Source organism: Fundulus heteroclitus, chromosome 10, assembly GCF_011125445.2.
Source record: "Fundulus heteroclitus isolate FHET01 chromosome 10, MU-UCD_Fhet_4.1, whole genome shotgun sequence".
Lineage (NCBI taxonomy): Eukaryota > Metazoa > Chordata > Actinopteri > Cyprinodontiformes > Fundulidae > Fundulus > Fundulus heteroclitus.
This window is the reverse complement of record NC_046370.1, coordinates 17,226,036-17,241,501: the sequence shown is the minus strand read 5'-3', so window position 1 is coordinate 17,241,501 and position 15,466 is coordinate 17,226,036. Positions and strand designations below refer to the sequence as shown.

The 15,466-nt window shown below is 38.0% G+C and overlaps 1 protein-coding gene across 1 annotated transcript; it reads left to right on the top strand.

Moving 5' to 3' along the window:
• Window positions 1-1,696: 1,696 nt before the first annotated feature.
• psme3 (proteasome activator subunit 3) lies at window positions 1,697-11,133 on the top strand. The gene is made up of 10 exons (XM_012879466.3): window positions 1,697-1,861; window positions 4,330-4,362; window positions 4,483-4,545; window positions 7,601-7,705; window positions 7,792-7,840; window positions 7,917-8,035; window positions 9,020-9,156; window positions 9,238-9,292; window positions 9,811-9,897; window positions 9,982-11,133. Exons 1-10 carry the CDS (start codon window positions 1,820-1,822, stop codon window positions 10,060-10,062), a joined length of 771 nt encoding a protein of 256 aa, XP_012734920.1. The 5' UTR covers window positions 1,697-1,819; the 3' UTR covers window positions 10,063-11,133.
• The last annotated feature ends 4,333 nt before the right edge of the window (window positions 11,134-15,466 follow it).

Genomic DNA, 15,466 nt, shown 5'->3' with positions numbered 1-15,466 from the left:
GACCGCCATCTGCTGGACGGGAATGTGTAGAAAAAACAAAAAAATAAAATGAAGCAGATAAATAAAATTAGATAAAATAATACATTTTATAAATTAAATCCATTTACGCGCTTTTCATACCAACACATACTTTTTTGAATTAAGAAACCTTTTTTTTGGTTCTTAAATGGCTGGTATAATTTTTCTGTCTATTTATTACATTTCTTTTAATTTGTAACAGAGTTTTGCCCATTTCTGTTTACTGCTGTTAAATTAAAATAGAAAAATGTATTATAGAAAATCACAGGATCAACAGTCACCAATGTATCTGATATTGACAATCCCGGACTTCTTTATGCTAGAGTCAAAGTAAAATGAATAAATAAATGACCATGCTACATTTTAATATTAATCATTTTAGAAGCATAAATAAATACATAATATGGATATAAAAATAAATTTTGAATATTTTATTTTATTTTACTAACCATTCTAATTTCTACAAGTTGTCACAAAAAAAACCTGAATAAATAAAATGAAAATCATCATGGAATATCAACAATCTGATGCCCTCGCAACAATCTGATGCCCTCGCTCTTAAACACTCGCATCAGCTATATTTTGCTTTGTTTTCTAATTTGTATGAGATTTTTACCATTCTCTGTATGCTGCAGTTACTCTTTGAAAAAGTTAGACACTGTCCGTTTTTGGATTTTATGAAGAGAGGTAACTGTTCCCCTCAGAAATCAGTAATGAAACATCAATCATCAGTTTTTCTTGTAAATGTTTTTTTCATGAAGGATGTTTTGATCCCATTCTTTGTTAATGGTAGTAGTTTTGAGAATTGTGATCAAGCTTGTTCCCTTTGGGGTGAGAAACAACTTCACATATAGATTGTACCAGAAGCACAGTATCTTTTACCTTTTCTTCTCTGGACAACCCAACTGCAGCTTGCCACAAATAAGTAGAAGGAGGTTTCATCAGAGAAAATAACCTTGCACCAGTTATCTGCGATCCAGCCTTGTACTTCCTGTTGAATGTCTGCCTATTCTGATGGGTATATTTATGACAGAACTGATTAGTGGTTCTTCTCCCACACTATTGTCCAAATACCTTCACAATTTCTTGCAGATGCAGTCACACAATGCTGCCAACCCGTCGACATCATCACAATCTGATGGACAAATTACGACAAATATATAAGTTTGGTACTGCTTTGTCATACTCTGATGTATTTTCTACTATAAACCATTCAGCGTCAGTAGAGCCTTTTGTTGGTAATGCTTTTTTAAATTTCTGGTTTAGCATCTACCTTCTGCAGTTGCTATTTTGTTCAACGTTCAACACTCTAAAAAGGCTAAAACGTCTGCAGTTTACACATTTTATACATTTTCAGTATTTCATATTAAATATCAGGTTAGTACAAATTTTTAGCCGGCGAATTTTACAAACATATTGTTTTTCAATTATGTGAAACACTTCATGCACCTTTTTATAAGCATTGTTCAATAAAAAAAATAGAAGCGAATTGGGCAAGTTTTAGATTTACAATGTCGAGTGGGAAAATAATTTGATTCCTTGTTGATTTTTTCCCCTCCTAAAATCAAAAGCGCAGTCTTGTCTGATAGCACTTTTTGAGCCACTGTTGAAACGTTATCCTGTCATTCCTACTTATCACGGTAGGGGGCGATATCCACGTTAACATGGGTTTGTCTAAGCGCCGATAAACTCGAAGAGAAAGAGACGAACAGTGTGGCTGAAAAGTAAGACAAGCCACACGTTTAGCCGGAGAATTTGATGCCAGTGGGACAATCTATATTCACTTATTTGATCACAGAAGATGTCTTCACTCATCAAAGTGGACAGGGAAATAAAAACCAAGGTGAGCTTAGACCCCGTTGGGAGCGCCGTCAACGGGGCTCCGACGTAGTTATCGGCTGTTCGCTAGCATTAGGTTAGCCGCGCCTGGTTCATTACTGTGAGCTAGGCAGATAGCAGGTAACGGTGGCTGACCGGCTTGTTTCCCCCGCCCGCGGGAAGCCGCTCGTTAAAGAGGTTGAAGAGGAGCCGGTTGACGCTGACGGTAATAATCCGGAGGAATGAGGCGGGGGTTCCGGGTACGGTGCAGATGTCTGGGTTGGATGCAGCCGGGAGAGCACATGCCCCGGCGGAGGCCTCGGTCGGGCTAATTGAACGAGTCATAGAGATACCGGCTCCGACTTTATTTACAGCACGTTTTAACCAGAACCCACATCCTAACAGCGACGTCTCTTGTTATCCGGGCTCCCTGATGGGGAAAGCAATTATATGCACTTTTTAAAATTTAATTTAATGAAATAAGTTAATATTTTTTCACAGAAATACAGTTATTTCTAAACAAAATTAAGTTTTTTTTTATCATACGTAACATATTGTTAATCATATAATCCATTTACAACCTAATTTGTAAAAAAAAAAAAATAAAATGGACCAATCGGTTTATTTTGCTGCCATTTTTTTTGTCCTGTTGTTTCCAAGTTCTTTTAAAGAAAACAATATGTAAATAAACGCCCCCCTCCCCCATTCTATCTGTGTAAATTGATAACTTGAATGTCTTAACTATGACATGTTTATAGTACAACGATGATTTTATGAAAACCCAGTGCCAGCTTGCAGAGCTGTCTGTTTCTGCATCCCTGAAAATCTGCAAATGTGGTAAAATGTTCCAGGTGAAGGGACTGAAACGAATAAATAAAACCAAATTTAAAAGAAGTCAGAGACTATTGTTTTGTCTCGTTTACTGGGCAGATTATAGCTCACCCAATTTTTGGCTTTCCTTTTCTTTCCTTTTTTTTTGTTGCAGACCTTAAAGAAAAATCAATTGTGCGCCACATAAAAAAAAAAACATATTTTCTGCAAGATCCATTTAAATGAAACAATTGTGTCCAAATAAATTTTTTTAGAGGAATGAGTTCTGATTTGTGATTAGGTGTCAATTTGTTGCATTATTCATTCATTTATTTTAACAGTAAAGGAGCCTTAAGCTTCTTTTTCTTGCCATAATCCATCTATCATTACTTATTTAAATTTAAAGACCAGAAACTATGACTATATGTAAAAGAGAGATGTCTGTATTTTATAGCTCAGCACTTAAACACAGTTTCCTAAATATTTTTAATACCCAGAGAGTGATTGGTTAAAACTTTAAACTATGTTTAGGATATTGCATCATTGCACCAATGGTGCTTTGTGTGTCTTGCCTGTAGAGGAAGCAGATACTTACCTCAGCAGGAGCTGTTTCCGTTCTGATTTTAACCAAGTTTTGATTGATTTTTATCAAAGCACTATAGCACATTAATAACAAGAAGTGTGCTGCAGGTTCTTCGTTTATAGGGAGTAATTTTGAATCCAAGAGAAGATGACAAAATGATAAATTACCCATATTTATGTATTTAAGAAAGTAGCTGGTGGGAGAGACCATGCAGAAGGTGGGCTTTGATGGAGACAGACGACTCTATGGTGCCCCCTGTAAAAGAAAAGCCAAATTGAGATGCTTTAATTATATGTTTCTAGATCTTGACTTTTATTAAAGTAAAAAATAAAGACCCATCACTGTACATGTTAGTTGATAATTTTATAGACTGCAGAGGGTGAGTTTTTTTTTTTTGTTTAGTTTTATGGCCTTGTGGGGGAGGGGGGTTCAGTATCTTACCTGCCGATTTGAGCCAATCAATGAAAAATTGACCACCTCATCGGTGCATCGATTATTCTTCTCTTCAGTTTCTCTTCGCTGTGTTCTTCTAAATATATTGTCACAAACTAAGATGATGTGCATAAGTAGGATCTTTTTGAAGGACTACAAACATGACCTGGTAAAATATGGCTAAAGGGGACAAAAATATTAGCTCGGCCAGCCAGATTCAGTTTGCTTTCGCTTTGCTATACAGCGAGCCGTATCGAAGAGAGACAAAAGTTGGTCTGGCTGGCCAGGCCACAAATATATATCATGAAATAAATGCAGGGACTCTGAAATAATGAAGTGTAAAGTGAATTAAATGCACCATTAAATGTTCCATTAAATAAATAAATGTACCATTTATTTAACGTTATATTTACATTGATCTATTTGTTAATGTATTTGTTTATTTAATTTTGTGCCCTTTAACCCTCCATAAACAGATTTTTTCTTAATTTATTTTTGTTCTGTGCCGTGATTTATTTTCAATAATTCCTACAACTTAAAACCCACAATTCTCTTTAGCATCGTGGAACATTTTTGAGTTCAAATAAAGCATCACACTTCTCAACTGAGGATATATATGTTCTATTTCTACATGGACTCATTATTTTCACCCCATCTTGTGTTTGCAGGTTGATGCTTTCAGGGAACGTATAACAGCAGAAGTAAGTATTAAATTTCCCCTGAGAGAAGTTTTAAGAACAATCTTATTTGAAAAAAATAAAATAAAAATAAAAAATACAGTTTTTGAGTGAACCTTCTCTAAAAACGTGCTCTTCTTCCAGGCAGAGGATTTGGTTGCAAATTTTTTCCCCAAGAAGTTACTGGAACTTGATCACTTCCTCAAGGTGAGTTGGTGGCTCGGTTTGCGGAAGGATTTAAACCAGAACGTTGTTCTTTACCTCATTAGCTTTAATAACGCATACAACAATTACAACAATTAAAGCTATACATGAAAGTGCTTCTAGAGAATTCGAGCATTTCACTTTTTTTGGTGCTGTCTACAGATGTGAAAATGTCTTTTTTTAATGTATAAACGTAAGAGAGGCATGCACGATATATCGCCATCAACATCTGTATCGGCCGATCTTAGTGAATTTTTTTTTTTTTAACCGTTGGTTTCAGTTTAATAAGTTAAATTGGGCTGGTGTTAGTAATTGATGTTAATATCCATCTTGTTGCCTTTTTGTATGCCGTATTTTTCGGACCACAAGGCGCGCGGCGCATTATAAGGCGCACAGTGAATTAACGCGTCTTTGTGCACATATAAGGCGCTCTAAATACTCTTCTGTAGTGTGTAATATCACTGTGGCCCTACGCGCCTTATGGTTCGAAAAATCCAGTGCCTTCATAGTCGAGTGTATCTGGTGTCTACCTCTCTTGTGACAATTACAATATCCACACTTTTTGCCAGCGGGGCGAAGCAGGGAAGGAACGGTTAAATCTTTGATTAGCTTAACTAGTTGAGCATGTAGAGCCATTTCACATCTGTCGGTGCGCACAGAGAGCCCTGGAGACCGCCTGTTAGAGACTTGCGTAACATTTGTTATTGTGTAATTTTTATCATGTAAATGGAGGAAGAAAAAAGCAATACGGCTTCAAGAATCGGCCCAAAAAAAATCGTTGGCACTTATCGGGCATCGGCTAGACTGATGTCAAAATTTGGCTTACAGGTGTACAGGTATAAACATTTGGTTGCATAAGGAACAAGTTGACCATACCGAATTAAGATTTTAGCTTGCAATAATAATCGGTGGGACTAAACAACAAATGCTTCCAGCATAAAGTAATGCTAGGATTAAGTGACTATGAATAAAACCTAATTGGCTCTAAAGGACTTGAGGGCAAACACCTCCAACATAAAAGCACTGGTCCTTCTTTGGTCTCCCCACATAGACACAACAGAAATTAAAGAAATAATTTTAAAAATGTTCTCTTATGTGAAGCATTTCGTCTGGGACCTGAATTCAAAGTGCAACTAAATACAAGCTGAGAAATATGCTTGTAAAACAAGATGGCGGCGCTGCCGTTGTAAGCAATGTAAATAAATGACAAAATGTTTGCTGCTAGTGGTATTACACAATGAGCTAAGAACAAACTTCACTTGTGTAACAAAAACTAAGTAAATACGTAAATTAAAATGTCTCATATTATGGTAAAATAATTTCCTCTATATAATATTTTGACAATATATTTTCCTAAAGAAATATTCAGCATTGCAGGTGATTCTCTTCATGGATTCCCAATGAGTGCAATAGCAAAATAAAGTCCCAGTTTACCAAAAATTAAATATTTAAAAATTGTAACTTCGAATTAATCGATTTATCGCCGAGCCCTTATAGTACCTGAAGGCTCTAGTTATTAGGATAAAGTCTGTTTAAAGTTGTGCGTTTATCTTATTGGTCAAGGAAACCTGCTGTGGTAAAAGCAAGCAGGGTTGTCAACACAATCCATGCCTTGATACAATCGATACTAAAGGAATTAATTTAATTATTTCAAGATATTTATTATCGTCAAGATCCATATAAACTGACTGATTCACATTTAACTAAATGGTTGCACTTTTTCCTGCAGCAGCGATGCAATGACAGCGGCACCGACTGAAACCACATAGTTTAGCCAGACTGAAGCTGACAATTAGAGCAGAAAAAAGTAATAGCTGACCGACGCTGCTGTAGTTGATCACTGAAGGAAAACCTAATTACCTGAAATTGTGCGGGGCAGCAGCTGAATATATCTGAACTGACATAAGTAGACGAGTGCTTAATTGTTCCGTGCTTACTCGTTTTTGCTCTAATTCAGAAAGGGAAACTTTTGGTATATTATAATTAATCATATTTTTTGGCTGTTGACTAGAAAACCAAAAAATTTTTTTGCCCGTGATAATCGTCTTCCCATCGGGTAGGAAAATAGTGGGAGAGCACAACCTATGACCTGCCAGCCAGCTGAAACGGGCCCCGATCTGAAGCCTGCCCTGAAGGTGGAGCGCCACTTATCAGCCCGGAGCAGAGCTGTGGTGGCAGTCTGCCATCCATTGATCTGCAGCGAAGGGGAATCAGCCGATAACAAACAAGCTAAACGTCTCACCGCCGCAGAGACGAAAGCATTCGAAGGTTTTGGTTCATTTAGCATAAGAAAATTAAAATACCTAAAATCACCAAAACTGATTAAAATGGGAATGAAACCAGGAACCTTACCTCTAGTTTCTCTGTTCCTCCTACTCACGTTTCTGTGTATCGTAGTATTTTCTACAAACATAGTATTTTCTGCTGCTTTAAATATACAAAGTGTGATTCAGAAAAGCAAGAGTTGTTCCTGCTGCTGCAGACATCAATTGTGCTTCAAGTGATCATTTTTCAGAGTATTTTAGGTCTGTTTGTAGCACAAATACAAGAAGTAGAGATGCCTGAGATCAGAATCTGGTAATTTTCCTTTTATCTGCTCTGATTAGTAAAATCCTGAAACCTTTTGACTCCATAATTATTAAAGGCAGCCATTTTCAGTCTATAAAAGCAGCCTCCGACAACACGTGCTTTGGTGCACTTTGAGTTTCCCAGGAATCGGTTACAGGTGAAAAGACGTGTGTTACAGTCCTTAGAAAAATCGGACTCACCTGATGGGTGAATCTCCAACAAACTGATATTAGCTGGTTAATTAGGGCAGAATTTGTCTATCTTGCATTGAAAAAGTGTTGTTACCTTCTTTCACCTTGCTAACGGTGTGCAGCAACATGTTGGGGAGGGGGGTTGCAATGTGAATGAATCCTCCTTGTTCTGGCATCTCATTTTTATACTTTCTGACTTTGTTTTTTCAAAGATGATGGTTCTCCTGTTTCCTTCCAGGTTTGCTCACACCGTATTTTTCCATATGAATCTAATCCTGTTTAACAAAACAACATTTCAGGACCCCAGCATAAACATCAATGAGCTGAAAGAGATTCACTCAGAGATCAACCTGAGCGTACCGGACCCCATCTTGCTCTCAAACCTCCACGACGGATTGGAAGGGGTGAGTGGCAGAGCTGCAGCTCCTCCACAAGTGGCCAGGAGCCCCTCGGTCCGAGCGGCTTTTTAATCCGCCTCTGTCTGTTCCAGCAAAATGCCAAGAAGAGAAAGCTGGAGGATGGAAGTGGAGACGACCTGGGTAGGTTCTGCGCGACCGGGCCAACGTCCGTCTAGCTGGACTGTGTGCTGAACGCTTGTTGTCTTTCACCTTCCAGTAACCGGCACTAAGGTCTTCGTCATGCCGGGTGGGATGATGAAGTGCAACGGAAACCTCGTCGAGCTCATCGAGAAGGTCAAGCCGGAGATCAGGACGCTCATAGAGAAATGCAACACAGTAAGTCTGTTCGCTCTCATTGGTTGTTTTCCTCGGGTACGGAAGGTGATTCTGCAGCAGTAAGTCCATAAATGCTAAATTTAAAGTGCGAATCTGCAAAGGTTTACAGAACTAGTTAGTAAAACAAAACGGTGGATATTATACACCAACATTTAGTGATGTCTGTGTTCACATTAAAGGAAAATTTGTCAATTTTATTTCATCTAGTCAGCTTTTTTTTAATATAAAAATGCATTTATTGGATTTGTAGGGATTAGATGGATGGATAAGCAGACCGTTCTTTCCTCAAACTCTAATATGACCTTAAAAGTAGGGTTTTTGTTATTTTTACACTATAGCAAAGATGTTTTAGACATAATTATTCTTTCAAAAAAAGACGCACCCTTTTGTTTCATGTGATGAGGTAATGAGTTGTTTTGAACTAGCCAATATTTTTCACGGATTGATCATGCACTCACCACCCAAATGAGGTGCTAGAATACATGCAGATCTTTAATTTAGCATTTATTTCATCATTTCATAGTTAATGTGTTGTACGTCGCGATGAAATAATTAAAAATGTTACCGTGACTCACCAAATTCACCCTCCTAACGGATCGATTGCGCCTCACCTTTAATTATAATAGTGTTAGTCCAGCCCACCGAGGGCCCCTCCATACTTTCAAGGGCCATCTTGCAACATTAAATCATTAGGTTATTACATAATACAAATCGTGGATAATGTATTTTGTTTCTAATTATAATATTTCAGTAATAAAAGTATTAAAAAAAGCATGAATTGTTGAATTCACTATGCAGCATATAATTAGCTGGCATTGCCCATAAGAGTCAGCAGGTGGGGCTAATGCTGCTGTAGTCAAGGTGATTGGCCTGAATTTAATCTGCTGTGTCGGCTTACACAGTCGGGTGATTTATAAAAAAAAAAAAAAAAGTGAAAAATCCCTGTGGAATTTATTTGCTAACGCGTCGTTTTTCTCTCTGCAGGTGAAAATGTGGGTCCAGCTCCTCATCCCCAGGATAGAGGACGGCAACAACTTTGGCGTGTCGATCCAGGAGGAGACGGTAGCCGAACTGAGAACAGTCGAAGGGGAGGCGGCGTCTTATCTCGACCAGATATCAAGGTTGGCAGGAAGCTCCTCTAAATCCGTCCCAGCAAGTGTCGGGCGTCATATCGCTAACCACCTTTTTATTCTTCTCTCTAGATACTACATCACAAGGGCAAAGCTGGTGTCTAAAATAGCTAAATATCCACACGTGGTAAGTAAATCAAGTAGTTAAATTTGAACGTTAACGTTACAGTTGAAGTTTTGCTGAGGAACAGTGCGTTTCTGTTGGCACCGTCCCAGCTGCTGCACTTTGTGAGATGGGTGACATGATGAGGAACTAACATTATGTGGAAATATTGAAATATCAGGCAGGAAGTTGAGGCTTAGGCCTGACTCGGTTACGCTGGTCCTGTCTGGATGAATGGACCCAAATACCCACAAACTACGGAGAGAAGCTTGTTCAAGGAAGGACAAAGGGTTTGGCCCAAGTTAGGCAGTTTAAAGGGCAATTCTACCGAAAACGAAGGATATTTATGTAGAGTTCTGATGTTAAAGTATTAAAAAGTTCCCCCTTCTCATTGTTCTGGGGAATAGAAATCATTAATGTAATCCTAAGTGATGTGAAAGCGAAAAAGTTGAGTCTGATTGAATATGGGTGAGAAAAGACATGTATAGAAACACGCTTATACTCTTACTAAATGTTTTTTTTTTTCTCTCTCTTTAAATCAGGAGGACTATCGGCGCACAGTTACAGAAATCGACGAGAAGGAGTACATCAGTCTGAAGATCATAGTTTCAGAGCTCAGAAATCAATACGTACGTCGTTTCTTTGCGCCAGCATCCGTTTCCGTTTTTGTTTCTGCTTCTTCAACCTGACGGCAGCGTCTGCTTCCTCTACAGGTAACGTTACACGACATGATCCTGAAGAACATCGAGAAGATCAAGCGGCCTCGAAGCAGTAACGCCGACGCATTGTACTGATGTTCCACCCAGCCGCCACCCCCCCTCCCCCCGGTTCCCCTCCAACGTTCGCCTGCAGGACTACAGCTAAACATTCATCAACTTCAGTACAATCAACTCAGCCCTGTGTAAATTCATAGCGTCGTAGATGGACACGTTATAAATATATTTTTTTGTTTTAAATTGTAATTCTTTGTTTGCTTGTTTTAAACCCTTCAAAAGATTCCCTCAGAAAACGAGGAAATGAATCGTAAAGCGATGTGTATTTTTCAATTTTAATTAAACCTCTTGTCTTCAGAACCTTGTGACATTTCCTTTTTTGTTTTTGTTTTTAGCTCTCAAAATGCTCCGCAGTGCTTTGTGGCTTGTGTTTATTTTGTCATCTTCAAACACCTAAAGGTCAGATTATTTATAGGAAACGCAACACATACGCTGTTTTTCTTGCTCTGAATGTTATACATTATACCTTGTAGTTTATTGCAGGAATAATTAGAGAGTAAGTTCTAGATTCATGGGCTTAATGGTTTTCAGTGAAAATGCATAAGTCACCAGAGCCTCTCATGTTGGGGCATTGATGCTAATGAATAAAATGCATTTTTATAAGTTGTCGGAATTTATTTAAACTTTTTTCTTGTTTTGTTTTTTTTTAATTGGGGAGGGGGATAGCATTTAGCGTAGCCTGTTGAAACATCTCTTGTGCACTTAAAGATGGAAATCTTATATGAAGTAGAGCAGAGGTCTGTTGGGAAGCTTGCAGCGCCTCCTTTTGGCCTGTAGGTGTCACTAGATGAATTCCTTGCATCCAATGTTCACATGGAAAATTGTGATTTCCCTGTTTACAAAATCTGCTGTCCAAGATGTGAGCATGTTCAAAGGTTCTTGGTTAAATTTTAAATGTTTAAACAGCTGGGAGACATTCGGTGTGCTTACACTTAACAGACTTCAACCCGAAGGCGGATACCAAAGGTGAAGCCAGTCTGTAAACCAGTCTGTATTAGTCATGTTGATCTAACGGACCTATAAAAGAATGCTGTTTGGTTAGGACATGTGAAAATGATTGCTCTTTCCATAAATTGAAATCACTTGGATTTACTTCATTGGGTTCTGGTTATTTTTGGCTCACATATCATACAAAGCTCTGATATAATTTGTTTTCTACTCAAAGGTCAGGATATTTGTGCAGTCTGAAATCTGAAGGGTTTTCCTGGTCTGTGTAAGAGTGGGGAAATAAAACACTGAAACAACGTATGCCCAAACGTCACATGTTAAAGGTTTAACATCTATCCATTGCTCTGGCCGTTCATCTGATCGTCTACCATCCTCCCACCCATCAAACTGTCCAAATCAATTTTTCGATTGTCTCATTTTGCAGATTCCATTTTTAACAAATTAACAGTTTAAATGTGAATTTACTCGCCCGCATCTGAATAAATTAGAATACTTGGGAAGTTGATTTATTTCAGTAATCCAGTTCACAAAGTGAAGCTTGTACTTTCCACAGTGATATTTCAATTGTTCGTGTTGATTTTGCTTACAATTACTGAAAACCCCAGAATTGAGTCTTGGACGAAATATTACATTATTTTAAGAAATAAAATGCATAAATCTGATTACCAGCTGAAAAGTAGCATGGACCAAATCATTGGTTAGTGGTTGTCCTGCATGCATCAGTGCAGCACGGAGCTGCAGTTCTGCTGAGGTGTTTAGGCCCAGGTTGCTTTAATAGCAGCCTTCAGCTCGTCTCTATTGTTGGCTCTGGAGCCTCTCAGCTTCTGAGATTCTCCATCAGGTTTTACTTTGCTGGCCAACCAAGCGCAGTGATCCCATGGAGATCAAACCAGGTACTGGGAGGAGCCAAGTCCTACTAAAAAATGAAATCTGCATCTTCATAATAGCATTTCAGCAAGTTCTGGTAGACGCCTGCTCTGACTTTGATGAAACAGCTCAACAGCAGCAGACTGCCCTCCCAAATCTAACTGGGGAAAGGTCACACCACACCTCTAGTAGCTTGGTCTTTGTGCTCTTGAAACTTTTACTACCGCTGCAGTTCTCACCGTGTAAAGCTCCCGTAAATTCTTGAATGGGATTTCCTTCACAATCTTCTCATTGCAGTGGTTATCCCTGTCACCTATGCACTTTTTTACTGCAACGTTTCCTTCCTTTCAGCTTTCCGTTTGTATGCCTGGAGAGAGTCTTACCTGAACCTCCTGCTTCTTTTCCCTCTGTGCGCTACGCCCTGGACACATCACCGGTTCATCCACAGCGTATCTCAGAGACTCAGAGGACATACAGTACATTTCTCAGCAGGGATTCAAACAACATCATCAACCATAACAACAGCACCGCTGTGCAGCCCTAAGTCTGGCACCAGTCCAGATTTCACCTTGTGAGGCCTGCTGTACTGGGAGTTTGCCCTCCAGCTGGAGCTCATGTCTGTGTGGGTCTTTTTTTTTTACTCTTCTCTGAACTGACCAGAGATAAGATTAGATGTGAAAAGTGTACCAGAAAAACAGCTCAGTTGCGTTGACGGACACGAACGTAAATCAATGCAAACAGTTGCTCAATGTCTCTGACGCAGCTGTGATGCCTTGTGCCTGTCGATTCCCCCCCCCCCTTCTCAGCCGGGCTCACATGCTGTGCAACCTCTGAATAGAGAGTTGCACCATCCAGTTTTGAGATAAGCACCGGAAATAACTGGAAGAGATAAAGCGTCGACACGATGTTCCTATAGAAAACCCGGGATTTGATGGTTGTTTTTCTTTTTGTTTATGATCCTACTTTTCCCACTTTGGTCAGGTCAGCAAATCTCCCTGTGTCGTATGCAGGCACAAAAAAGTTTAAGAAATGGAGGTTTTACAATCCCGACAAGACGTTTACCTGTACTTATTGCCGGTGTCGTCACATTAATTTAGGGCTTTTTATCATTAGTTTGATAGCTTGTGTTTCCAAGATGGAATTATGATGCAACATAAAACTTCATTTAAAAAAAAGCATGATTTAGGTGGACAAGTTTGAATTTCTTAAGGAATATTCTATAATCCAAGCAGGGAATAATACATAATAATACATGCACAATAATACATAAAGGATCAAATGTATCCATACACCATACAATAAATAAAGTCATATTCATTAAATTGGAATATTCTTAGAATATTCAATTATTTCAGTAACTCAATTCACTAAAGGAAAACATTATATAGATTAGCACAGACTGGTTATGTTTTAAAGTCTTTATTTGTGTTAATTATGATTCCCCCCAGCAAATAAGAACATATTTAAGATAAATTTTTTTTATCAGACTGATGAAAACCAATATTTTCTATGCAGAAATGGGGGCTTAATGAAAAGGAATGTTCAATACCGGTTTAAAGGTTGTTGTTTGTTTCTTCGAAAGGAATTTTTTTATCTGCCAAACAAGCCTCTTAGAAGTGCATATTCTAGTTTAATGAATATGACTGTAAAATGCCCTTTAGCAAGTTGGAGAGAAACGAGATGCTTTTTGTCCCCACCATCAAATCCATATGTATATAAGTCACCCAAAATGTACATAAGTCATCTTAAATCTCTGCTTTATTTCTTTTTCTTTTTGTCCCCCTATCCACTGTATATATGTAGACGCACTGTATATACCTCATGCACCTTTTCCTCCTTTTGGCACCTTCTTTTGATTATTGTGCCGATGTGACAAGTGAATTTCTCCACTGTAAGATCAATAAAATCTATCTTATCTTATCTTATCTTATCTCAGCGGGGTTCTTGCATAAATGTGCATCATGTATATGTGAAATGGTAGAGTTTATTTAAACTGGTAGGTTTCTACACACAGAATACACTATATTATATCCAGGTCAGGATTGGTGCCAGCTTTGATGTGTTTAGATCGTTGGCCTGTTGATATACCCAGCCGTCTAGAATTTAGCATTAGTCCTCCATCTTCATTATTTCACCCACGTTGCGCAAAGCAGCCTCACCTTGTAGTAACTAATCCCCAGCATGGTGCAGCCACCACCGTGCTTGACAGTTGGTGAGGTATAGGCATGAAAATTTTACCTTGACTTCTTTAAACTTTCTCCATGTTATTGTCACCTTATAGCTGTCACTGTGTTATTATTATTATTATTATTATTATTATTATTATTATTATTATTATTATTATTATTATAACTAAATCTCTATTTTGCGTTCACAACAAATTCAAACTTGTGTGTCCCTTCTTGCAATTTATACCAATTTAAGCTCTTTTGTTGTATCATTATTCCATTCTGAAAGGAGGATTTAAATGTAGCATTGAGCTAATTAAAATTGACACAAGACGCATGCCAGTTAAGAGTCTTTATGTACAGTATTTATGATCAAAACTGTACATAGCTGCATCTACAAGATCTATGTTACTTATACTAAATATGCTCATGATTTATTTTATTGTATGGTGACTACTGTTTTTTTACATTTAAAATATGCATTAATCGATATGCTTATTCCAGGGTACAGGGCTATTTCTGCATATCATGAGTTATGCACATACATGGTATTTGATGTGTTTTTACACTCATATATATGTACATATATATAACTGCATTCAAGCTGCTAAATTGAATAAGTTTGTTACAAAAATGCAATTTGTCAAAGAATTTAACAAAGACTTAGGGGCGCAAAATGTTCTGTGGGATCAATGCATAGTTTGGCTGTGCAGGGGTAATGTGCGGGCTGGTTCTTACACTTAACTTCAACAGGTGAAAAAAGTCTTAAAAATGTATATCATTAATGAGCATTATTAAATTTTCTTAAAGTCCAATCAGGGCTAAATTTGCTATAGGTGACATACAATTTATCGACAGATTAAAGAACATACCAAGCAGTAACGTTGCAGAACAAAGGTGCGTCGTTCGACAGTGTAATAGTGACCCCTACAATGCTGCTGACTAAGTACTGTATGTCCAAAGCTCTTTCAGTGCATCCTCTAAACAATGTGGGTTACCGAGTGTCAAGTATTAAGTGACACACGTGCTGTCTGCCTCGCTTTCCGCCCCTTGACCCGGGATCTGTCTTAAGAGTGCGTGGCTGTGGTGAAAGGCAGAGTCACTATGTGTGTGTGCAGAGTGAAGGGAGCATGCTCAGGTTAATGTTTAATGGTTGTACCTACCTGGGGATTACTCAGTCTGAAACATTCGGAGAAAACTGGCAGAGCAGCATAGCCATTTTTAGACAGGCAGAAAGCTTTGCAAATGGTTATTAAATTCTAATTTGCTTAAAAATCTAAGGCACTGATATATGTTTAAAACTCTCTTTCATTTATTATGATCTTTATTATTATATTTTCAATTAAAGTTGTATAAATTATGTTCTCAAAGAATTTCAGGAGTTTGTAAAACAGACCAATTAAAACTATTTCTTATTAAGAAAAAAAAAATTGGTGAGTTTC

Excerpts from the sequence above, each read along its gene's own strand:
- psme3 (XM_012879466.3), top strand. The coding sequence starts at position 1,820 with ATGTCTTCACTCATCAAAGTGGACAGGGAAATAAAAACCAAG. Across the intron at positions 4,363-4,482 it reads GGGAACGTATAACAGCAGAA|GCAGAGGATTTGGTTGCAAA; the intron begins GTAAGTATTAAA and ends CTCTTCTTCCAG. Across the intron at positions 9,293-9,810 it reads TAGCTAAATATCCACACGTG|GAGGACTATCGGCGCACAGT; the intron begins GTAAGTAAATCA and ends TCTTTAAATCAG.